Source organism: Spea bombifrons, chromosome 4 (assembly GCF_027358695.1).
Source record: "Spea bombifrons isolate aSpeBom1 chromosome 4, aSpeBom1.2.pri, whole genome shotgun sequence".
NCBI lineage: Eukaryota > Metazoa > Chordata > Amphibia > Anura > Pelobatidae > Spea > Spea bombifrons.
This window is the reverse complement of record NC_071090.1, coordinates 107,211,646-107,236,177: the sequence shown is the minus strand read 5'-3', so window position 1 is coordinate 107,236,177 and position 24,532 is coordinate 107,211,646. Positions and strand designations below refer to the sequence as shown.

Below are 24,532 nucleotides of genomic sequence, written 5' to 3'. Positions count from 1 at the left end.
TTAAACTCTCTCCTCATGGTCTTCTCCTCTTTGTTTGCTTCTCCAAGCTCTGTTTTTCTCTCTTTTTCTTCTCTCTCTCTCCCTCCCTCTCTCTCCCCTCAGGTTGAATTAGAGTCAGGAAGTTTCATGTGTCCAGAGATGAGAGTCTGCCCCCACCCCACTCAGACACTCTCTTTTCTCCCCTCCACCCTCTCTCCCTCCCCCTTCTCCTGGTGAATAACGGCAGGATCACTAAATAGCACTTTTGTTAGGAAAGAATTCTGAGGACAGATGGGGAAGTAAGAGGAGAGGAGAAAAGGGGTTGAGATTGGCGACCAAAAAGGAGACAGAGGTGGGAGTGAAAAAAGGGAAAGGAGAAGGAGTGGAGGAAAATATCCAGAGAAGAAACAAGTTGTAGATTAGAGAGGGCAGATGGATAAAAGACAAAAGGGATAAAGGCACTAGAGGGGAGATACAGAGGGATAAACAAAGAAGGGATTATTAGGGAGAGAGAGAAAAAGGAAGAAAAGGAAGAAAGGAGGGAGGAAGAAGGGGCACAATAGGAATAGGTGGGGGGTCAGATTGAAAGAAAAACTGAAGGAAAAAGTAGAGAAAGAGGAGGAGAGAGAGCGCAAAGGCGGAGGGAATGAAACAGAGAGGAATAGAGGGGAAGGAGTGAGAGAGAAGAGACTCATTTGTAGTTGTCAGCTCAGTGTACAAGAAAGAGAGAGCTCTATAAGAAGAAGTGAGTGAGTGAGAGAGAGCGAGAGAGAGAGAGAGTCAGAAGAAGAGACAGAAAGGGGAGAGGGCAGCAGACAGTAAGAGGTTCTGAGGCAGCGATATGGGACGGGGTATTTGGGTGACAGATTGAATGGTAAAGTTCGCAGGCAGATGAATAAGTGAAGCAGGATGTCAGAGGCCTGTGTCAGGGCAGGGAGCAGGTGAGGGCACAGGGGCAGATACAGCTGGAGGAATGTCACCTGCAGGGAGGTGAGAAGGTGATCCCGAATCTGAACTCTACACAGAGAGACAAGAACATGAGGCTCCGGGGGAATTTCTAGAGGCGGCAGACAACTCAACAACTCAACAGAGGCCGGTGAGTGAGATGAGAGATGTGTTGGGGCAGCTAACCAGCAAGGAGTGGGGAGAAAGAGACTGTTTAGATACATGACAGATGACCGACAGATAAATAGATAGATCGATAGATAGATAGATAGATAGATAGATAGATAGATAGATAGATAGATAATGGAACATGTTGTAGATAGGCAGTATACATTGATAGTTTATGTGCTGCACCTGTAAATGGCATTAAACTGGATCCGAGCGCCTGCGTTAATTGTCTAACTGCCACCGCCAAGATTTTTATTTGACGACACGGCCCGGTTAATAGGAGTTAGAGTGTTTGCCGAGCGTTTCATTCACAGGATACACAGATCCTGTGATACAAGGAAGGAAGGGGAGTCATCACTGGGGTTTATAGGTCCAGATGGAGCCCAAGAGACTTAATATGCCAATAACCTTTGAATAAAAGTCGTATCCTTGTTCATACAAAGTACGCGTAGCTCTATATTTACTTTGCACCAATTACCAAATTGGTTTTCACTCGCCAGATGTTTGTAAATAAATCTGCCTGCCCTACTAGTTATTTGCCCGTGGTCCGCAGTAAAGTGAGGTCACAACGGGAGTTTTTTAATGGCTTTTCAACAGATTGTAGACTTGTCCCTCACAAGAGGGTCTGCCTTACAGAGACCTCTGATCTCTTTGTCTTCCCAGTATAAAGTGATCAACTAACTATTAGTAGGACCGGCGGCAGACCCTGGGCAGCTTTACTAGAGACAGATTGATTTGTTGGGTCCCAAACTTATCTTTGCCTTTTTCCTCCTCTGATAATCTCTCTTCTCTAGGGGCTCAGAATGTTTGCTGGGTATGAGGGTATCACAGGGTTCTACAGCCCTAAAAGATCCAATAATGTGTATAGAGACAGCAGAAACTAGGTTGCCAGATGGCTGGCGTGCCGTTGGGTCTAGATCAGCCCCTAACTGCGTGGGTAAACTTGTGGATACGAGCAGTAAATGTTTTAGGTCGGGACACAAGTAATAGCATTGGGAAGAGAAAATATATCTATCTTTCTTTATGGTGACCACTAGCTCTAGATGACCACTTCTTCCCAAACTCTACACCCAGCTCTCTGTGAGACGAGAGGTTAATAACAAGCTGTGAGCCAGATGTGTCCTCCTTGGCCACATCTGGAAATTATCTGGTTTCTGTAGTGGGGGCAGAGATCACGTATGATGGACGGCGAACATGAGAAACATTAAAGGGATGAGGGTCTAATTATAGGGTTCTCCATGTGTCTGAAGTTGTACCCTAGGGAAATGTTCAGATACAAGGATACAATGAGAAGCATGTATTATTAATCATTGACATGTTAAATGCAAAATACATGTGAACAAGAAGACATTATGGGCAGCCTACATGAAGAAGCTCTTGAAACTCTACCATCGTCCAAACCTTATCTAGAAGACAGTATAGGCTACAGGTGGATCTTTGACTGAACGGATCTCCTGCACACCCGGGGTGCTGGGGTAAGAGTCAGATACCTCTGGGGTGTTCTGTAGAATCCCTCCATGCATTTGCAAGGGGGACCACGTGGAGTTTAAAGGGTCCACTCAGCTATCCTATGTAATAAAGTGCATATAACCACTGGAGTGTCCCGTTTTAGAAGGAACTTTAAAAAAAAACCTCAAGAATTGGTCAATTATGGCTTTATCTCATCTTTACTGATTTTTTTAAGGGACATAAGGTTATTGTGGACTATACTTATAGAATTGCTTCCTACCGGTCTGTTTCTAGCTACTCTATATAATCTGCTATGTGGATATTTTATTGCCATACTCCAGCGCCCCTACGCAGCTCCGCCAATGAATAATTCATATTAAATTACTTAAATATGTATTATTTGTTGACAAAAAAATTGAGAGAAGCTGCAGTGCCCTGCCTACTCCGTTGGCCCTTTTTCACGGCACTTATGGCGCCACTGGAAGCAGCCAATCAGTGACCAGAAAGCATTCCCACTGAAAACAATGGAAACTCTTTCTGCGCAGGTACACGAGTGTTAGAGCTGCATCGCGCACGTGTGCAGTGGTAAGCTGGAGAGTTTTTCGGCCAAAGAGCTGAGGGGGGGTAATCAAAGAAATTAAAGAGTTAATTTAAAGGGACATTCCAATCTTAAGCATTAAGTTGCAGATAATGGCTGTTGTGTCCCTTTAAGATATAAGCTGGATGTTTCTGTAACTTCTGCGATGAATGTGTCTATTCAGGCTAGGCCATGTGACAGATCACATGGTAGAACTCTAATGGCCATTCGCTGCGTTCCTCAGAAATTGGCCGTGAAATGTCCCGGGGTCACTCGCATCGACGCGCTGCATCCTGCAGCCATCATTATCGACCCAACTGAATGTCGGGGGGCAATAAAAGAACGCATGTTACTCATCTTTCAGCTGGCATATGATCTAACGTATAAGTAGGCCACCTGTTGGCTTTGGATGGGTTAATTGACGCAGGTGTACTTTTTCGTGCCCGTTTTCGCGCATGTGCAGGGTGTTTCGGGTATGGTAAACGTATTGGACAGGTTTTTCGCTTTGGTGATGATCCTATGCTGAATCAGGGCGCCTGCGTTGGGGTTTTTGCCAGAGGCAGTGGTGGTAGGGGCAGAAGCAGGTGAGGCCACAGCCCATATTACCGGAAGACCCACTCGGCGGCGCTCAGCTGGAGAACATCGCAAGGTGGCCATGTGAGAGCTGCAATGGCGGACCCTTTCTAGGCTGGTCATTAGATCATCCCCCCACCTGGCTCATGTGAACCCCCATTTAATTGCTTAGTAGGTATTTCCTATTGCTTACAAACCTTCTAAATGAGCTGACCATGAGACTCTTGACATATTAACCCTTTGATAGCCCATCATGAAGATTCCATGTAGTGACTCGCCAAATGTGTGATCGAAAAAGCTCTAATTCCAGTTCTCGTTATTTAAAAAGACACTTAAATAATTCAAGCAGGGATATCAGCCATAACATACTGGTGGCAAAAGCACCAACTGTGGGTCTTATAGATGATTGCAGCCGCGTAGAACAGGAAGGAGTCAGATCCAGACTGTGTGACCCTGAGAATCTGCCCCTTCGCCCTGAGATTGGGGCAAAAACCCTGAGACAGTTGCAAATCCTGAACGTCCCAAAGCAGGTCTCTGGGACATTCCGATAGAAAAAAAAACATCAATTAAAAAGCTCAGTTTGAGTCAACCCCAGACTACATGACCCTGAGAATCTGCCCCTTCGCCCCGGCAGCCAGGGATTAGCCTGAAATGCCCGTGACTCGGGGGTAATCCTGGCAAACTTCCATCTATTAAAAGGCTTTAATCCTATAATTGAAAGGGACAATTCTGCTCTTTTTTTTTTCACGGTTCAGGGATGCAAACTCTGCTTATCCAACTCATGGAGAATTTCTTTAAAAACAGTTGTTACGGGGTCAACTTGAGGTTTTTAGGGCCCCCAACTGAAAAGACATAGCGGGATCCTATCTGTACACTAGAGAGGAAAAGAATCATGATATATAAATAAAGCCATACAAATAATCAGACATATAAAAATACAACTAAATCCACATTACGGCTATACGGGATAACTTTATAAAGAATCTGCCTCACCCCCTTCTGAATCTTCTGAGACGGCCCCTGAGGTGCCAGAACAGCTGCTTAAAGGGACCGTATACTTTGCTGGTACTTTATAAGCATCCTTGGAAACGGAAACAAAAAATAAAGCACTTACCTAATCTAGAAGCTGCAGCTCTGCAGCTGCCTTCCTACTCTGTGGCCCGAAGAGTCTTGCTTTTTATACATGCCAATATCCTACTGGCCAGCAGTCGCCAGACATTTATTCCAAAGTCCTTTTCGTTGAATGATTTCCTTAAACGCAACCCAAATTTACCCACTTATTTTCCCAAAATGCGTAACTTTGCATTTATCAACATTAAAACTCACCCAGGGCTTCCAATTGGAAGGAATCTCCTTGGAGGGAAGTAATGTGTAGTTCAGACTGAACAATCATTTTGTGTCATTATTATTATTATTATACTTTTTATTTATTAAGAGCCAACAAGTTACGCAGCCCTGTATAATTCAATTGGGGCAGTTAACACGTACGTGACAAATATACATGGTACATACAGACACATCAGGAGTGGAGAACCCGGCCCGTGAGCTTGCCATCCAGCCTTATGGAACTTTAAACAAAATCCAAATAAGTCGCATCTACTGAAAGCCCCCGGCCCATATGTTTTCTCCCCTCTCCATAGAATCCAATTAAGTTAATCTGACACGATCCCTCCTTCGTACAACGGCGTCGTCTCTCATCAATGATGTTATTGGACAACATATGTTCCTCGACGTAATCCCTTATCAAGCTTTCAAGCGATTTCCCCGCCAGATATGTCAGGCTCACCGGCCCGTAATTACCTGGCTGAGCTTTTGATCCCTTCTGGAATATCGCTACCACTTCTTCTTCTTCGCACCGGTCTCCCGGCATCAGACCAGACAAGACAGAATCCTTGGAAGTCAAGATAGGTGCCAGAGAAACCTAAAACCATACTTAAAGGCATCCGTGTTGGTTTTACATCTATCTAAATTAAACGGCGGATCTGCTACGGTTTATTTGTGTCCCGGGTGGCCTGCTGATATAAAAAACATAATAAAGTTAATAAAAATTTGATTTTTTTAGACTTGAGAGGGTTCCTGGGGACCAAATAGAACCTGGGTGCAGAAGCTGCGTCCGTAGATTTAATGAACCTGCAGCTGTGTATCACCGTACGGGAAAAGCGTACGGGTCAGACGGGAGTAACAGGGCTGGAGGAAGGGACAGTCGATGGGGTGGAAGGAAGGGTGAGCGTGCCGGCAGTGAGAGTAACGACAGATTTAGGAATATGGGAAACCCACAGAAGGGTGAGGGAGCCGAGGGGGAAAGGAGCGCCCAAAATAGCTGAGGGAAAGCTGAGACTTTCAAGCTCATACCCCCCAGGATAGCATTGCAGAGATAACTCAGCATTAACCCTCTGCGAGCCGCATGGGAGGGCGCTGCCTGTGATTGGTGCTGAGAGTAAACCTTTTCTAGGAATGACCGGCCCTACTGATATTTTTTATGTGGGTCGAGCTGCCGGGTGCCGGGCTTACGGGTCTGTTGGCCGACTGACAAGAATTTCACTCTTTGCAAGAGATATTGAAGAGATCGCTCCTTGGAATTCTGATTGGCGTGAGGTTTGTGGAACGCGCTGGAAGGGATTGTCACTCATGGAGGGGATTGTCACTCATGGAGGGGATTGTCACTCATGGAGGGGAATGTCACTCACTAGGGGTATCACTCAATGGGGGGTTATATCATTTACTGGAGGGGAATTTTACTCACTGGAGATGAGTGCCACTCACTGGAGGGTAATGTTACTCACTAGAGGGAAGTGCCACTCACTGGAGAGTAATGTTACTCACTAGAGGGAAGTGACACTCACTGGAGAGTAATGCCACTCCCTGGAGGGTGATGTTACTCACTGGAGTGCCGCTCACTGTAGTGTAACATCACTCACTGGAAGGGAGTGCCACTCACTGTGGTGTAATGTCATTCACTAGATGGGAACACCACTCACTGGACAGTAATGTCTCACATTGTGTTAATTGACATAAATTAGTACCGTATTGGCCCGAATATAGGCCGCACTTTTTTCCTCCACTTTAGGTCTTTAAAGTGGGGCTGCGGACTATATTCGGGGTTTAGCGCAGGGATGCGCAGTTCGTGACGCCCGACGGCCTGGACATGCGGTTCCGGGTGTTTTTTTTTCTTTTTCATTTATCCCTGCTGCGGGTAAATAGAAGGGTTAGGATCCAGATTCCCCGCAGCGCTGCAGGGGACCTGGATCCTCCTCTCCGGCAGCCGTGGACATCTGCGCGATGCGCTTACACAACCTCCGGAAGGAGAGTGGCACTTCTAGGGAGCATAAACCATATCTGGGGGGCACGTGGGCATTTCTAGGGGGCAGGTGGGCATTTCTAGGGGGCATAAAGCATATCTGGGGTTGTAAAGCATATTAGGGGCAGAGGGGCATATCTATAAGTAAGGTGCATTATGAATTAAGGGGGGACCTTAAAAATGGCTATTGGTCTTCTGTTTATATATAACATGTGCTGACAAACCGTATAATAGATACCAAAAATGTTAAAATACCTGTATTCCTGTTTATCAGGTAAAATACTGTTTTACATTCCACTGATTTTTCTTTAACCCCTTAAGGACAATAGGGGTTATTACTCGTAGTATATTGTGGGACAAAGGCTATTTTAACATTTTTCAGTGTTACTGTTTAGCTGTGATTTTCTTCTTTCTCGTTTCATGCTCCCACACATATTATATATTGTTTTTTTCAGGACAAACAGGGCTTTCTTTAGATACCATTAATTTTATCATATCATCTAATTTACTATAAAAACAATGATAAAATATGGGGATTTTTTGTTAAAAAATTACTTTTTCTCACTTTTTAAACAAAAAAACTTTTACTCATCTGCAAAAACGAATGAAAAAACCTGCTAAATAGATTCTACTATTTGTCCTGGGTTTAGAAATACCCAATATTTTTATGTTTTTTTGCTTTTTTCTGCACGTTATTGGGCAATAAGTACAGGTAGCGTTTTGCTATTTCAAAACCTTTTTTTCCAAATCTGGTAATTCTTCCCCCATGTGCCATTTCGGGTATCTTTGAAGCCAGCCAATGCAATTTACCCCATCAAGTCATATATTTTTAAAAACTAGACACCCCAAGGTATTTCACATGCTGGTAATTTTACCCTTTCCATGCACTAATTTTACCACCAGCCTTTGTGAAACTTTATGGTAGTACATTTTTTTGTATTTTTTTCACACACGTTGTACTTCAGATATAAATTTATCGCTCCTGGTGTATGTCCGTGTCAAACAACACCCCAATATGTGTTCAGTAACGTCTCCTGAGCGCAGTGATACCCCACATGCATGGGTTTGTTGGGTTATTTGGGAGGTAAAAGGCCGCCTTTGTGAGGTGTGTATTTTTTGGCCATTTAGACATCTGATCCTACTGCCCCCATGTCCCATATTTGGGACACCTTTGAACCCGGCCAATTCAATTTATCCCATCCACTCATGCATTTTTTAATACGAGACACCCTATGGGCATTTGTAATGCCAATATTTTAACTCTTTCCATGCTGGAATTTTTGTAAAGATAAAGAATTTTAGGACTTGCTTATTAATTTTTTTTTATTTTTTTTTTTTTGGTGACAGTGGGGATTTACCATATTATTTTTATTTTTTTTAAACATTTTTTTACATTTTTTTTTTTTTACATTTTTTTTTTTTTTTTTTTTTTTACTAATCACTCATTAGTGAGCTGGGCTCCATTGACCTTGCATGGTTGGATGCAGTACCTGCATTCAACCTGCAGGAGGAGCTCGAGAGTTCACAAGAGGGTCTGGATAGACCCTCTATGAACTCATATCTATTGTTGATGCCATCCTGTGAATGACGGCAATCGGGGTAGGGGGGTAGTGTTACTGACATGCCTCGATACTGAGGCATGTCAGTAACACCGTTTATGCTTAGGAAGCGAAAACGCCGCGATCGCGGCAATGCAGCTATTTAACGGCAGCCCGTACATGTACGGGCATTGTCGTTATCTCGTTGCACGGCAACCCCGTACATGTACGTGGATTGTCGTTAAGGGGTTAAAAATACTGTTTTGTTTAAAATAGCACCAAACTTTAAGGGTGCGGCCTATATTCAGGTGCGGCGTATATTCGAGCCAATACGGTAATTAGGGTATTTTTCCAAGAAGAAATCTGATCTTTAGCCTCCAAAACTACAGGACACCAGAGACATCGTTGTTTTTATTAGTATCCTAGATTTTCGTCAGGATCAGCAAATATTGGAAGTTGGGAAATGCTGAAAGTCTCCTTAATGATTCCGTAAACAGAAGAATCCCGAGTTAATAGCAGAACACGGGCAGACAAACGGATCTCTGTGTGTGCAGTCCTTACAGAAACGGTTAAGTGATGTCTACACCCTACCGAGTATCAGGAATGCATTAAGTGATTCTTTCTGTGCTCCTCCGCCCAGCCTTGGTGTTCCTCCTCCTCCTCCCCTGAAATAAACACTAGTGGACAATGTACATTAAGCTTCAGTACACAAAGTGAAATGCGTTGGGGGGCACCTACCCGAAGAAGGCCGTGACCCGCTGAAGATAAAATAACGCCATGGTTAGTTCGAAGACATCTGTAACATTACAAGCTGTTGAGTGCCCAAACCCATCCTAAAAATAATTCTTTCACCATTGATAAACTTTTCCTTATACATGATTTATGCCGGGAACACTTTATTGTCACGTGACACAAATGAAAAAAAACATCTTAAACTTTTCGGCGTTCTTATGTGATTAAACCTTCAAGGAAGTAATAAAACGACAGGTCTTCTAAGGTTTATTGGCCTAGAGAGTGCAATTAATGTCTTATCTAAGTGGAACAGCACCTTAAAATATTTATTATCAAGCCAGCACTCGTTGGGGGGGGTCCTAAACACATACGTTATGTTAGTGCTATGTGTGCATATGTTTATATAGAAGAAAGGGAGAGGGGCAAACCTGGAGGGCAATATAGATGACACCCCCCCCAACACTTTGTGTCCACCTGTTTGGGTGTGGTGGCCAGTGGCAGGGAGGGGCGTGGCACATCCTGGATGGTCATGGATAGGCCACCCTTCCGGTGATCGGCTACACAACGTGCGAGGTGGCCACATGGGAGCTTCAATGGACGTCTGGGCTACAACAACACAGACCTGCATTGATTTTGCAGCTCCTTGGCCCGGCCTGTCATCCCCCATGCAAAAGTGGGGCAGCTACTGAAAACCGAGACTGTCCTGTGGAATACAGGACAACTGGGTGTCATGAGATCAATGCACAGCTTTAGCCATGGCTACGTGGCCCCTGGACTCTATTTAGCCGTTTCAAATGACACCATAATTATATCATCATGCTCCATCCCTTGTAATAAACAACAAAAAAAGACGGGTAGATAAATAATAGTCCTAGAGGATAACCCCCCGTAAGAGGTTTTCTAGGAAACATAAGGTTGTAATAGCTTTACCTCCTCTAGGGGAATATTGTGTCACAGTACGTACGTGCATTGATAGTTACCAGCTCCGTAACTTCCTCGAACCTAAACTGAAAACCCGGTCAGGGTAACGAGCTGCATCGGAGGTAATATGACACAGTCTCCTCTGCACATGGTCCTAATTAAACCTTCGGTTAAACATTCCGCAGCTGGAGAACTCAACGGGTTCCAGACCCCACTGTTTTCCGCCGAGGGTTAACCCGGATCATTGGATGTCTTGGGAAATCAGAAGGAACGGCTACTCTGTAATTAAAAAGCTCTCGATGTCCAAAAAGCCCTGAAGCCCTCGATTCAAAGTTGTCCGTCTTGTTCCTCGGTATGAGAACTTGATAGAACGCGTATACCTTGTGAAGCAGTGAGTTCTAAAATAGTTTTGAGACGAAGAACAATGAGTGGCATCCAACAGCACTTTTGTTAATAAGGAAGAATTCCCTGGAGTTGTTTTGTGGTCATCAGTGACAAAGGACCCTGTCATCTGACGTCATCCTGAAGTATGAGTGTTGGTTGGAACAGTTTGATGAGATGAGGCTAATTAAGATAATTTCCACTTATAGTTGGTGTTTATTGGCATAGAAACGATCAAAAACATAATCAGTTGATAATTCTGATACTTCCGGAGACAATTCCTAATCTCCAACTATGACTTTAAGTGGTGACAACTAATGATCTCGGAATGACTTCTAAAACTGTTGGGCGATCATCTAATGTAATGAGGACACCTTCTCACTTCAGTTTGATCCATTAATGTAAAAGTTATGTTTGTAAAAAAAAGTTTAATTCTGGCGATGCCTTACTTTCCCTTCCACCAAATACTTCCAACTCTTCTTCCTCTAATTTTGCCGGGAACCATGTTATTAAAATGTTGGATTTTCCTTTACACATCTGGTTGGATTATACCCCCCCCCCAAACCTTCACAGCAAAAAGAGTTCTTCAAAAAAAAACAAATCTTGACTTTGAAGGTTTTTTTTTAAAAATTTCCACTTAGAATTTTCGGAAGAGGTATATCACCCGGGATACTCCTCATTTTCTGTAGTTGTTCAACTAACATGCGATGGGCCGCAGGTATGAAGTGGTGTCCGCACGTGTCCCATCATACCTGGGGTCGCACCAGATTTGAACATCAGATGTGAAATCAGAGCAGATTAGTGGATTTCTGGGTCGTATCCAGGGAGTAGCGACTCTACTCCCTGCCTAATCGCTACCCCTCGCAAATATACTGGGGCTAGCACTGCCCTATATGTGGCTATCTCCTTCACTTGACCAATATGTATGTATATGTGTCTTCCTCTCAGCTGTAGCAGGTGTAATGTTACAATATAAATAATGTTAATCCTCACGTTAATCTCTCCCTTCCGCAGGACAATGAGGTTACTTCAGTTATGTAGGATACATGTCCTGGGGTTGGGTCTCGTCGTTCTGATGACCATTGGACTCACGATTCAGCTCCTGGGAACCCATTTTCTGAAGAGGTGAGTTAGAAATGCACCGTAGGGGCAGCTGGGGCTGCCGTAGAGAGGTGAATGGGACACTTAAGGGGAAGCTCCAGCAAATCAATAGATCGACCGATAATAAATACATGCATTGTAGTGAAATGAAATATATATGTTACCTGTGTCAGTTTGATGATCCAGAGCAAAGTAACTTTGGCAAGGTTCCTGCATATGGGGGATTCTGCCGACAGATATTTGCGGTTGGCATGTGTTATGAAAAGGTACCCAAGCGGGCAGACGTATGGAAAACTCACACAATCGTCTCTCTTTTGCCAGGCCACCCCAGAGCGTCTCCGTCCTGCGCGTCGTGTCCCCTGCCCCTTCCCGGACATGCAATCCAAGGAGGCACGTTGTGTTCCTGAAGACACACAAAACAGCAGGGAGCACAATATTAAACTTGCTGCATCGTTACGGGGACAGGAATGGGTTAATGTTTGCCTTGCCCTTGAAGTATCAGTTTAGCTACCCCAACCTGTTCCACTCGCGGCACGTGAAAGGGTACAACGCACTCAACGAGCCCACGTACGATATTCTCTGCCACCACATGAGGTTCAACCTGCCAGAGGTACTATCAGTGTCTTTTTATTATTGACAGCAATAGTGCTTGATGACATCATAGTGATCATTTGAGTCTGATGACAACAAAAAAAAAACAAAAGAAATTCAGAGGCGATATTTTTTTGTTTACGCCAAATTTAATTTCTCAATTAAACAGACAAGACTTAATCTCTGAGATTAAGTCGCTCGCACGTGTGCTTTTGCTAATGACATCACAAATGACGTCATATGCTACAGACTATGACTAGTCAAATCCGTTTACGAGGGCCTACTCTGAGATTCTGCATGTGAGAAAGGAAAAAGAAAGTTTTACCAACAACCCCCCCCCCAAAATGTTCTAATTTTGAACATGGATTTTCTTAAAAAAATTGGATTTTTATTTATTTATTTTTTAATTATTTTTACTGGGAAAATCAGTTTTGTTCGAATAATTATTTTATTAGAAATATCTTTTTTAAATATATTTTTTTATTTACTGATAAATATACAAATACAAGAATACAGAATATTTAGTTGTCTATACGGATATGTATTATTGGTTATAATAATAATAATAATAATAAAATAGCTAAACTTAAAATAAAATAAAAAATAATAAAAACAAATAAATACCTGTTGGAGCATCAGTGACACCTAGTGGTGAAAGGGTTACTGAGCAAGGAGGACATCCAATGCCACCAATCAAATTGAGCGTTCACTGAGATGGCCACTCTTATTATTATTACTGTAAAAAGTGGTGAATATTCTGGATATATGATAAAAATGTTAAGGGGGGGGACCACAATCTAGATTGTACATGCCCCTTATTCATGCAGTAGTCGTTCATGAAGGCAGTTGCAAAAGATAGGTCCATGTAAATGTAGAATAATGTTGAGAAAGTATACTGAAGAAGGTGCACCAAAAGTTTACTAATGTTAACATAAACATGTGTCTAAAGCAAGTTATGTTTTTCCCTCCAGGTCCGGAAGATAATGCCTCCAGACTCTTTTTATTTCACAATCCTCCGAGATCCGGCCACCATGGCTGAGTCTTCGTTCTCTTATTACCGTTCCGTGTCCTCTGCCTTCAAGAAGTCTCCCAGTTTCCAGGCATTTATCACCAACCCGTCCAAATATTACCGGAGGGGAGAGAGATCCAACCACTACGCTCGCAACCTTCTATGGTTCGACCTGGGATTCAATCCAGATGCAACGTTCACAGAAGCTCTGGCCAAAGCAGGAGCCCGGGCTGTTGAAGGAACTTTTCATCTGGTCCTGCTTGCTGAGCACTTTGATGAGTCGATGATTCTCCTGAAGGACCAATTATGCTGGGGGTTAGACGATGTGGTGAGTTTCAAGCTCAACATTCGTGGGGCTTCCAAGCCACTTGAGCGCGGGGACGTAGAGAGGTTACGAGCCTGGAATGCACTAGACTGGTACCTGTATACCTACTTTAACCGAACATTTTGGGAGAAAGTGCAACATTTTGGTAGAGAAAGAATGGACAAAGAAGTGAAAGAGCTAAGAGAGAGGAGACGACAACTGGCTGAGTTATGCCTTGAAGGCTTGGAACCTGTGAAGGCTGAGGACATTAAGGATGAAGCCATCAAGCCTTTCCAGTTTGGACAAGAAAAAATCATGGGATGGGCGATAAAGAAAGATCTCATTCCCAGCACCAGAACCCAGTGCGTCCAAATGGTGACCCCAGAACTTCAATACAAGGACCTTTTGGATGCGCGACAGTTCCCAACCGGTACTCGAAATGGGTCAGAACCAGCAGCGACTCCAGCGAAAGCTAAAGGGGGTTGAACACGTCAGTGTCTAGAACATTGGAAGTAAAAATGTAATAAGGGAATAACACTAGTAATTCTATGAAGGTGATTTTAAGAGATAGAAGAGCCTTCTAGATCCTAGCCTTCTAGTTGGTCTTCCGTCCCTTATACGTGACTTCTCGTTAAAGACGGAGAAGATGCTGCTGACATTGACCGAACAATCCTAATCACTGGAAAGATTGTACAATGAGACCTCTTCCGTCGTACTTGAGGTTTCAAGACCTTGACTGCATCCTGACGTGACTGCTGCCCCCAAAATGTAAGACGTCGTCTTCTTCTGCCAGATCACCCTGAAATGGGTGAAGCTTCTTACTGCACTCTAATGATCGGGACTTCCTTTTAATAGTGACTTAGACATTTTTTCCGAATCAGATTGACATTCCTTGGGTGAGGCTCACTTTAAGCAAATCGTATTTTGTTCTAGAAATTATTTTTTTGTGAGGTAAATCATTATATATTTATAGAGATTTGTACATTCCTGTGTAGTAAACACAAAGCTTTTTACATGCCGCCACGTGATATTTTTTTCTGCGGCCACGGACCGGGAAAATTTCTGGGATCAGGGGAGAGTCATCGGGTCCGCGTAATAATCAGAGATACGAGGTCCATGTGCGTTGCGGCTTCCAAAAAAAAACCAAAAACACCCCAAAATATATGCCGAATATTAAAGGCTTGATCACAAAAAAAATGTGAGGTCACAAATGGCTACAGTGTTTTAGGAGGCCATGGCATGGAGTGTGATTTTCTTCTCACAGGGTAATGCGCAATTTGCAGGTTCATCGGGGAGCCAAGAAAGAGAGAGTTGGGCTAATTGGAAGAAACTCTGATATCTTCTGAAATGGACATCACACATAAGCCTTATATAGCATTGTCAATGTATATATTCTGGAAAGCTATACAGGAAAGAAATAATACACGGGTTTATCAGTTATATATTATTATAATTATTATTTACATGGCGCCATTATATTCGGCAGCGCTGTAAAATGGGCAAGTAGAACTTAACAGGTAATGCATTACGCAACAACTTGGACATACAGAGACAAAAGGTAAGGATGGTCCTCCTCAAACAGACTCATAACCCAGAAGGAGTTGGGGGCATGTCACACAAGAGGTGAAGGTCTGAGGGTATCTCATTGTAAATACCCTTATTCGCTCGACTAGAAGACAACTCCCCAGATGTAGGATCTTATTGAAAGAAAAAAGAGAAAAGGCCTGGATCTAAGATAATCCTGTGGGGACAAAATGTGGTGATTCAATCCATGTATCATGTCACCTCTCTGGGTCTACTGGTCACTCCAGATCACGGAAGCAGCGTTGTTGCACTCCCCGCTGCCATCCCATTGAAGTCGCGGGACACCCGCCATTGTTGCAGGCTGCCTTAAGGTTGGCCGAGCATCATGGGACATTTTGTAGATGATATACGTATCTGGGGGGTCCTGCGGGGCCTCCTACCCACATCCCGCAAGGAAAGCTGGGGCCAGTAAGTTTCTAGGTATGTATGTCGTCTACAAAATCTTGTGTACTCAATAACATGTCCCATGATGCTCGGTCAACCTTAAGGCAGCCTGACAATAATGGGATGTGTAGACAACAAAAATGTGTCCCTATTTGAACCAGAGGAGCGCAGACTGGTGGGCAGGACTGTGGAAGATCTCGTTGCATTATGCAGCATGAACTTCGTGAAGATGGTTCTTAAGCGGCGGGGTCACGTGATCACTGAGTAAGACACGTGACCCGCGCCTATGTGTTCAGAGTATGGCAAGTCTAGGTAAAGTGTCCGGGGGCTATAATAGGCGACAGAAGTGCTGATTCGGCAGACCGGTGGGGCCGCTCCATCGGAGGGCTGAATAAAGGATGACCTTGATTATAAGACAAGGTCATTTTTTCAGATGATTTTGTCTGAAAAGAAACTCAAGTACAACAGATCCCAGTGTAACGGATTCCAGTATAACAGATTCCAGTATAACAGATCCCAGTATAACGGATCTGAACATAACGGATCTCAGTGTAACGGATCCCAGTGTAGCAGGCCCCAGTATAACAGATTCCAGTATAACGGATCTCAGTGTAACGGATCCCATTGTAGCGGATCTCGGTGCAGCAGATCCCATTATAACGGATCCGAGTGTAACTGATCCCAGTGTAACGGATCCCGGTATAACAGATCTGAGTATAACGGATCCCAGTATAACCGATCCAAGAGTAACTTTTAGAAACATAAAACCCATGTGATGATTTACTACATCACCAGACTTTAACGCACTGAATTTCTTTAAGGCTACTTTTCCATAGCTCCCAACTGTCTTGATTTATCCATAACATTGGGGGGGGGGCTTTCGCACTTAGTGTTGATCTTATTCTTTGATGCACCAGCATTTAATTACCTTAGGAGAAGGTCATCAGAGGAGGAAAGAGGGGCAAAGGGAGTTGAAATCAGAAGAGGAACAGTTGAGACTTAGGGTACTACATCAGGGTAGTTGCCACCTATGGCCTTGAAAACCTACGTGGGGTTCCATTTTTTCTTTCTAAAAAGGTATAGTCTTCTCCGGAGCCAATATGGCAATATCCATATATGTGTCAATAAGGAGATATAAGCTGAATTTGGTTAGATATATAAATAAAAGATAATAATAATAGATCATGTGATCTATCTACAGGGTACCAGGCACGCCAGTCGTTGCTGGGTTACAGTTCCTCCCTGCACATATCGCTGGTCTCCTCTGTTGCTAAGTTACGTTCGATCGCTCAGCTCTCGACCTCGTTCCATTGCTCGGTGCTCTTCGTTTCACCTGATGCTCGCTGAGGCGCCTGCGCTCGGCGCTCTGTTGGTCTCGCCTGCCGCTCTCCCATCATGGAGTCGCAGTGCGATTACTCCATGATCTTCCCGGCCTGTCCTCTTCTACCGTCAGACCTGCCGGCCCGGTATCGGAGCCTACCACGCCGGAACCACCTTTACCTGGGGGAGACTCTATGCTTCCTGCTCGTGCTGCGGTTACGGTCCCCTGGGGAAGCTCCGCAGGACAGGGCGGGGTCTGAGGCCTGCTCCCCGGGAGAGAACGCTCGGGAGAGCCCGGGGTCTGATGCTTCCTCCTGGGCCCCGCTGGCGGCCTCGCTCTCTGCCCTTGCCAGTGTATGTCCTGGGGAGGAGGGAGAGGAAGAGGAAGAAGAGGAGGAGAACAAGGAGAGCTCAGGGGGATACCGGGTGTGCAGAGCCATCCTCAGCCAGCAGCAGCCCGGGGGAGCCAGCCCTGCGGTGAGTGCGCGGGTTATACATCTTTATTCATATATCTGTATATTCTGCTGTCAGTATTCTCCTTGATTTAACCACAGCTGTCATTCTGCCCGGCCCCTCCCAGCTGTCATTCTGCCCGGCCCCTCCCAGCTGTCATTCTGCCCGGCCCTTCCCAGCTGTCAACTGTCATTCTGCCCGGCCCCTCCCAGCTGTCATTCTGCCCGGCCCCTCCTAGCTGTCAGCTGTCATTCTGCCCGGCCCTCCCAGCTGTCATTCTGCCCGGCCCTCCCAGCTGTCATTCTGCCCGGCCCTCCCAGCTGTCATTCTGCCCTTTCTACCTGTCATTCTGCCCGGCCCCTCCCAGCTGTCATTCTGCCCTTTCTACCTGTCATTCTGCCCGGCCCCTCCCAGCTGTCATTCTGCCTGGCCCCTCCCAGCTGTCATTCTGCCTGGCCCTCCCAGCTGTCATTCTGCCCTTTCTACCTGTCATTCTGCCCGGCCCCTCCCAGCTGTCATTCTGCCCGGCCCCTCCCAGCTGTCAGCTGTCATTTTGCCCGGCCCCTCCCAGCTGTTATTCTGCCCTTTCTACCTGTCATTCAGCCCGGCCCCTCCCAGCCGTCATTCTGCCCTTTCTACCTGTCATTTTGCCCATGTAAATGCATTCAGCCATCCGCTTTACCACCAGCTGCCATTGCCCTGTTGTTCCCAGCTGTCATCACTGCTTCTAGGTATCATTAACCCCCCAGTTCAGCTGTGGGTCGGCACCTCGGAGAGCTGCCTCTAGTCCCTTTTTTCTCTTACTGTTAATGTGCTCTTGTCCTCCTGTATCTCTCCTCACATCATGGTCAGCGACCAATGCACGTTCCAAGTACTCTACTTCCCCTGACCAGTAACAAGTTCTTTTCCGGCTCCTCTAGTCTCTTTCCCTCTCTATAGTAACCGACTCTCTTCTGGGTCCGGTACTTCCCCATCACCAGTGACCGGCTCTCTGGCTGGTCCTGTACCCCCCTTTCCAACCAGTGACCATCTCTCTGCCTTCTCCTGGTCCTGTACCCCCCTCCCACCAGTGACCATCTCTCTGCCTCCTCCTGGTCCTGTACCCCCCCTCCCACCAGTGACCATCTCTCTGCCTCCTCCTGGTCTTGTACCCCCCCTTTCCCACCAGTGACCATCTCTCTGCCTCCTACTGGTCCTGTACCCCCCTCCCACCAGTGACCATCTCTCTGCCTCCTCCTGGTCTTGTACCCCCCCGTTTCCCACCAGTGACCATCTCGCTGCCTCCTCCTGGTCCTGTACTCCACCTTATACTCCACCATGTCCAACCCTCCTGTTGATCCAGAAGAAGGCAAATCAAATAGGCCCTTGAGGTTGAGAAGGTCCAGCACCTTAAACTATTTCCTTAACGCACTGAGCTGTATGGTACATCTGGGAAAAATATTTAATAATTATTTGACTTTTCTCTACTGAATTTTCAGGGTCTTACACATTTTCTCTGTTCCAGCAGACCCCAGTTACAGACCCCGTAGTCTCTTGTGATGAGGTCATATTTCCCCTGTCTGTCTCGCTGGATCGGCTTCCTCCAGGGACCGTTAAAGCCAAGGTGAGCACAATAACCCAGTCTCTCCTGCGCTTTCCAACGTCATTTATGAGCGATTGGTTTTGGGAAGCTATCTGTCTGCCTCTTGTTGGTTATTTGTATGAATTTAGTTGTTAGGCCGGGGTCTCAGAGGTATCACGAAAGCCTCCGTGAAGATGACGGATGTTCTCCTGTAACCTTACGTCGCGCTTTGCGTTCTATTACCCCAGAAGTCCTCTTCTCTCCCGTTCACGACGTCCGTTTAATATTTGTCTCGCAGATAATAGTGACGGTCTGGAAGAGGGACAGCGAGCAGTCTCGCGTGAAGGCTCATGGATATAGGTCGCTATTGCTGAATTCTGCTCCGGGCCAAATTTTCCGAGAGGAGCAGGGAACCTTCAAGGCCCAAGGTGACTCCACACATTGTTTTCTTTGTCTTCATTCCTTGTAGCTGTCATTGATTGCCGTCTATAGTCATTGTCTGTGTGTTCTGGTCTCCCCCTGGCTCTGTCCTGTCTCAGTGACCTGTTTTCTCTCTCTTTCTCAGTGAGTACCCTGCTCACCGTGCTCCCGCCTCCCACCCTCAGGTGCCGGCAGATAAACGTGTCTGGGAAGCACCTCACGGCTTTGAAAGGTGAGATAGACAAACGTTGCCACCCGTGCACCAGGTCGCGTTACTGTGAGAGAGTCGATGTCCATCCTCACCACTGTGTCTCTCCTCGCAGTGCTGAACACGTCCTCCCAGGATGACCTCTGCATACGAGACGTACGAATCCTACCCAACTTCAACGCCAGTTACCTCCCCGTCATGCCTGATGGATCTGTGCTGCTCGTGGACAACGTCTGGTGAGTCTAAGTTAAGGGATGTATGGAAGAATTAAGACCCATTCGGCCCGTCTAGTCTGCCCGTTTTTTCCTACTGGAAAGACTCCGATCTAATCGGTTCTTGGTCTTGCTTCTTAGATTCACTTTAGCTGGGAGGCTGTTCCACGTATCTACCACCCTCTCAGTAAAGTAAAACTAAGCCTCTGACCCTCTAGTTTTAGATGACGGCCTCTTGATTTATCATGCCTCGATCTTTGAAATAAACTTCTCTCCTGTACTTTGTGTGGGTAGAATGTACCGTGTATTTCAGTGCAATGATATGTGTTTTGTTCAGTGGATTATGGAGTGAGTGCTGCAAGCGGTTGAACCGTAAGCGTTTAGCTCCTGTGGATGAACGATGATCCTCATGATTTGTCTCTTCTCTCCCGCTGTAGTCATCAGTCGGGTGATATAAACATGGCCTCCTTCCTGCGTCTGCACAGCGGCTCCTCTAACCTTCCCTGCATACTCTGCTCTCTGGAGGAGCACAACTTCCTGTTCCAGCTGCAGGCCGGAGAGCGCCCCCCGGAGGATGCCAAGGAGGTGAGTAGCAGTACAGGAGCATTCAGTCCTCCTCCACCTTTCCCCGTCCCATTCTCCTTTCCTCCATTCCATGCTGTCTGTTCTACTTTCCTCGTCCCATTTTCTTTTCTCCTTTCCTCCATTCCATCCTCTCTGTCCTCCTTTTCCCATCCTATTATTTTCTCCATTCATCCTGTCTGTTCTACTTTCCTCGTCCCCGCTCTCTTTTCTCCTTTCCTCCATTCCATCCTCTCTGTCCGCTTTCCCCCGTCCTTTTTGTCCCCTTTTCCTCCGTCCCGTCCGCTGTCCTCCCTACTTCCCTGCCTATCTCTGTAGCTCACCATCCTTTTTTTCTATCTCTCTCTGCCTCCCACAGGGATTGGAGGTACCTCTGGTGGCCATAGTTAACTGGTCGACCCCCAAACTTCCCTTCACAGCCGGTATATACACCCACTACAAGTAAGTCTGCTGCCATGGGATGTGCGTTCACAGCAGCAGATGTTATTACACTTATTAACCGCTTACACTGTCCAGCCTGTGCCTGCGCAAGTACATGGGGTGGGGGGTTCTGATGAATCCCTCCATACATTTTGTTGGTGGGAACCAATTGAAAGGGACCATGCAGCTGCCACGTGCATTAAAGAGCACATGATGGCCGGAGCGTTCCTTTAATCGTTCTCTGTGATGCTTCTGGAGCTTAGCGATATTCCGGTTCCGCACTTTTTGCAGCTTATTTTGCGGTCCCTGCGGTAAAGCGGACCTTTAAATGTAAACAATCGGAAGACAAAACGCAGAAGCCTTAGGTGGTTTCCGTTCATGATTTAATTATACTGACAGCCGTGCCCCCGGCCGCTCTCCTTTACCGATGCAGAACAGGAATGCAGGAGGAGGGCCGGCCTGCGCCGATCACGCGGGATTCCTCGGCCTCGTACACGCTCTCACACGTATTGGTATGAAGTCACACGGAGGCAAATTCACGCAGACCGACAGTGTGTCATTACAATGCCTCGCAGAGATCCGCCGTACGGCAGACGGTCGGGGTGGGGCACGATCTATGACCAAAAAATCTTGACTTTGCAACCCTTGGTTTGCGCTGTTGGGTAAAATTATGGAATTATGGAAAATTATGGGATTTTGGTTGAAAAAAAGATGCATGTCCATTGAGTTCCACCTCACTGCTAATCTGGAAGGAGGCAAAGAACGTCCAAATTGAGGCAATTTCCAAATATTGCCTCGAAAAGAGGGAACCGTAATATTGATCGTGCTGAACTTAGAGAGACCCCCTAGTGTCTCAGGCAGCCTCTGGAAACGGGAGAAGCTGCAGCTCCGCTCCTCCTCCGTGGTTCAAAATTCGGCACCGCTGATTAAAGGATCTGCCCCGTGCATTTGCAGGAGGGGGGGCACAAAAACGATCGTATGCATCTTTCGAATAATAATCACCGGATTTATTAGATGGGCGGATCTTATTGGTGGATGAACGCTGTATGCGTGCCCCCTAAATAAGTGACCTTATTGGCTCGTTTTAGGCTCCCCAGCGTTCGCCTGGAGCGGCCACGCTTTGTGATGACCGCGCGCTGCGACTCCCCGGTGCAGACGCACACCCCGTTCCGTGTTACGTACACCCTGCTCAACAATCTGCAGGACTTCCTGGCCGTTAGACTCGTGTGGACTCCAGAAACCAACGCAGCCGGCGGCGGTGAGGATTATGAGATGAGATTGGTCCGTCGGAGGGCAGGGAAGCACAGAATCTGCCCATTGTTCCTCCTGCAGAGACTCGGACCTTAATCAGTCGTTGGTCTCGTCTTAGATTCAGGAGCCATATGTCTATCCCATGCATGTTTACATTCCCTCACTGTATTAACCTCTACCACTTCTACTGGGAGGCTGCTCCACTTATCGACCACCCTCTTATTAAAGTAAAACTTACATCTAACCCTCTGGTAATAAGGCAAGTGTCATGGTTTCACTGTGTCTCTTCAGGTAGATGTTTGTCGGAGGAGGACCGGAGGGTGACGCAGGCCGCGCAGGAATCCGTGGTGTGTTACACCCCCATTAGCAGCCTGGGATTCTGCCGTAAGGGCAGCTCTGTGACCATCGGCGTCACCTTCATGGCCTTGAGAGCTGGACTCTTTGAGGTGAGGCAAGGTTTGAGTCGGCGGGGTTTATTCACTAAAAGGAGAGTTGTGTTTCAGCTCCTTGACTTCAATACATTACGAAGAGGCCCCCCCCCAGTGTAGCAATGAGCTTGGCTGGCCCAAAGTCTCCCTCATCCATTAAGTTACACATTATACAGGGCCTGGTCAGCCACTCTACATAGAGAAAGCTGCCAGTGTGAATAGCGAAGGGAGTTAACAACTCTCCCTTTAGTGAATAGACCTCAATGTTTATTCCGCCATCAGATCTATGAAAAGATCTCGTATAATAGTGTCTTTGTTATACAGTATCACCTGCCCATGCAACGACTACCTCTTTGTATAATAATAATAATAAGCTTTTTCTTATTCTGCAGCTGAGTCAGCACATGAAATTAAAGCTCCAGTTCACGGCCAGCGTGTCCCAGGCGCCTCCAGACGCCCGGCCCGTCTCCCGACGGAGCAGTCCCAGCAGCCCGGCCCTCAGGGACCTGGAGAGGCAGCAGCAGGGGGGCGCGCTGGGGAGGTCACAGTCCTTCTCCCACCAGCAGCCTCCCCGAGGACAGCTTATCCGGTGAGACATGGTGTGCCTCTGGGCAAAGCGAGCATGGAGTAGCACAGCTGGGCAAGGTTTTCCGTCCATGGCCAGGGTAGGGGGTCCGGAAGCTTCAAATTCCCCTGTACACCATGGTGTGACCTGTGCTGTACCCAGTAGACAAGCCCAACATTGCCATGGTGTGACCTGTGCTGTACCCAGTAGACAAGACAACATTGCCATGGTGTGACCTGTGCTGTACCCAGTAGACAAGCCCAGCATTGCCATGGTGTGGCCTGTGCTGTACCCAGGAGACAAGCCCAACATTGCCATGGTGTGGCCTGTGCTGTACCCAGGAGACAAGCCCAGCATTGCCATGGTGTGACCTGTGCTGATAACCCATGTGTGTGGCTGGTGTCGTGGCATTAACATGTTTTGCGGTTGGGGACCAGAAGGTGTTGGATTTACACGTGTTATATGATTTAAGTGGACGCGTGACGTTAAATCTTTCCCTTTTTGTTCACGTAGGACCGGAAGTGTCATGGAGCGCCGAGCCATCACTCCACCGGTGGGTTCACCCTTGGGTCGCCCGCTCTACCTGCCCCCCGAACGCGCTGCCCTTTCCCTGGATAAGATTGCAAAGCGCCAGTGCAAAGTGCTGGTGGTAAACGCGGTTCAGTGACCGAGAGGTCCTCACGCAGCCGGCCCCGGGGGCCACAGAGAGAAGAGGACTCTCATTAGATACGGACCAAACAGCATCACGCGGAGCCGGAGCCGATTGAAGTTAGGGACACAAGAAAAATGGGAATGTGACCAGCATGTTGCATTGGTTGCTGGACTACAAGTCCCAGCATCCTTTCAGAAGGAAAAGACATGTAGTCCAGGAACGGTTTCACTGTTACAAGGCGGTCACACTTGGAGAACAGGAACCTGTCACAGCCTAACAGAGAGGAGGAACGCATACATAGCTACTGATAAGGGGATGTGACCCGCGGGAGAGCGCCCTCAAACCGCTTCCCCCTCTCTTTGTTACCTCATTTCCCTCCTACATTCAGGATGTAAGGTTTTTATGTTTACATTTTTAATACTTTTTTTTTTTAATAGTGACATTTCAGCCATTGCCCCGCACCTCCTGCCTAAAATCCATGATATCTCTCGCCCTTCCCTCCCTGGGAGCAGATGTTGTACAGCGCTTTGTTTTTATACTGGGGGGGAAAAAAGGTGCGTTCAGCATAGAGGTACAAGAGGGGAGCAAGAGCGACCAAAAGAAACGTCTATCCGAGGGGAGCACCTCGCGTCACTATTATGATGCAGAGATATTTGTGAAATAATTTACACTGGAGACCAAAGTGACCTTCCTGAAGGAGATTGTCTGGAATGGTAGGTCCGTGGTTATTTATGGTTGAGGAGCAGTGGTGAAGGTAGAGCTATCTCCATATGGAGTCACACTCCTGAGGTTGGGTCATTGCTTAGGGTAATCCAGAAGCTGGGAAAGTCACCAAAGGACCACCGGCAGCAGTACTGTTTGGGTTATAGAAGCTACTAGCCAACGGCAGATCTTCTTGGGACGAACCTTGGTTAAATTGTCGGTGT

The 24,532-nt window shown here is 46.5% G+C and overlaps 2 protein-coding genes across 2 annotated transcripts; both read left to right on the top strand.

Moving 5' to 3' along the window:
- The first annotated feature begins 224 nt into the window (after positions 1 to 224).
- GAL3ST4 (galactose-3-O-sulfotransferase 4) lies at positions 225 to 14,584 on the top strand. The gene is made up of 4 exons (XM_053462882.1): positions 225 to 1,075; positions 11,576 to 11,686; positions 11,984 to 12,272; positions 13,225 to 14,584. The coding sequence occupies exons 2-4, from the start codon at positions 11,580 to 11,582 to the stop codon at positions 14,050 to 14,052; spliced, it is 1,224 nt and encodes a 407-aa protein (XP_053318857.1). The 5' UTR covers positions 225 to 1,075; positions 11,576 to 11,579; the 3' UTR covers positions 14,053 to 14,584.
- A 2,305-nt stretch (positions 14,585 to 16,889) lies between these two features.
- TRAPPC14 (trafficking protein particle complex subunit 14) lies at positions 16,890 to 23,913 on the top strand. The gene is made up of 11 exons (XM_053462878.1): positions 16,890 to 17,331; positions 18,815 to 18,910; positions 19,167 to 19,296; positions 19,434 to 19,520; positions 19,612 to 19,732; positions 20,146 to 20,293; positions 20,649 to 20,731; positions 21,799 to 21,968; positions 22,253 to 22,407; positions 22,782 to 22,978; positions 23,468 to 23,913. Exons 1-11 carry the CDS (start codon positions 16,930 to 16,932, stop codon positions 23,619 to 23,621), a joined length of 1,743 nt encoding a protein of 580 aa, XP_053318853.1. The 5' UTR covers positions 16,890 to 16,929; the 3' UTR covers positions 23,622 to 23,913.
- The last annotated feature ends 619 nt before the right edge of the window (positions 23,914 to 24,532 follow it).

What these genes read in the sequence shown, in the direction of transcription:
- TRAPPC14 (XM_053462878.1), top strand. Translation starts at nt 16,930, where the DNA reads ATGGAGTCGCAGTGCGATTACTCCATGATCTTCCCGGCCTGTCCTCTT. An exon ending in CCGGGGGAGCCAGCCCTGCG is followed by an intron (nt 17,332 to 18,814) that starts GTGAGTGCGCGG and finishes CTGTTCCAGCAG; the next exon opens with ACCCCAGTTACAGACCCCGT. An exon ending in GGTATATACACCCACTACAA is followed by an intron (nt 20,732 to 21,798) that starts GTAAGTCTGCTG and finishes GGCTCGTTTTAG; the next exon opens with GCTCCCCAGCGTTCGCCTGG.
- GAL3ST4 (XM_053462882.1), top strand. Translation starts at nt 11,580, where the DNA reads ATGAGGTTACTTCAGTTATGTAGGATACATGTCCTGGGGTTGGGTCTC. An exon ending in GGAACCCATTTTCTGAAGAG is followed by an intron (nt 11,687 to 11,983) that starts GTGAGTTAGAAA and finishes CTCTTTTGCCAG; the next exon opens with GCCACCCCAGAGCGTCTCCG. An exon ending in TGAGGTTCAACCTGCCAGAG is followed by an intron (nt 12,273 to 13,224) that starts GTACTATCAGTG and finishes TTTTCCCTCCAG; the next exon opens with GTCCGGAAGATAATGCCTCC.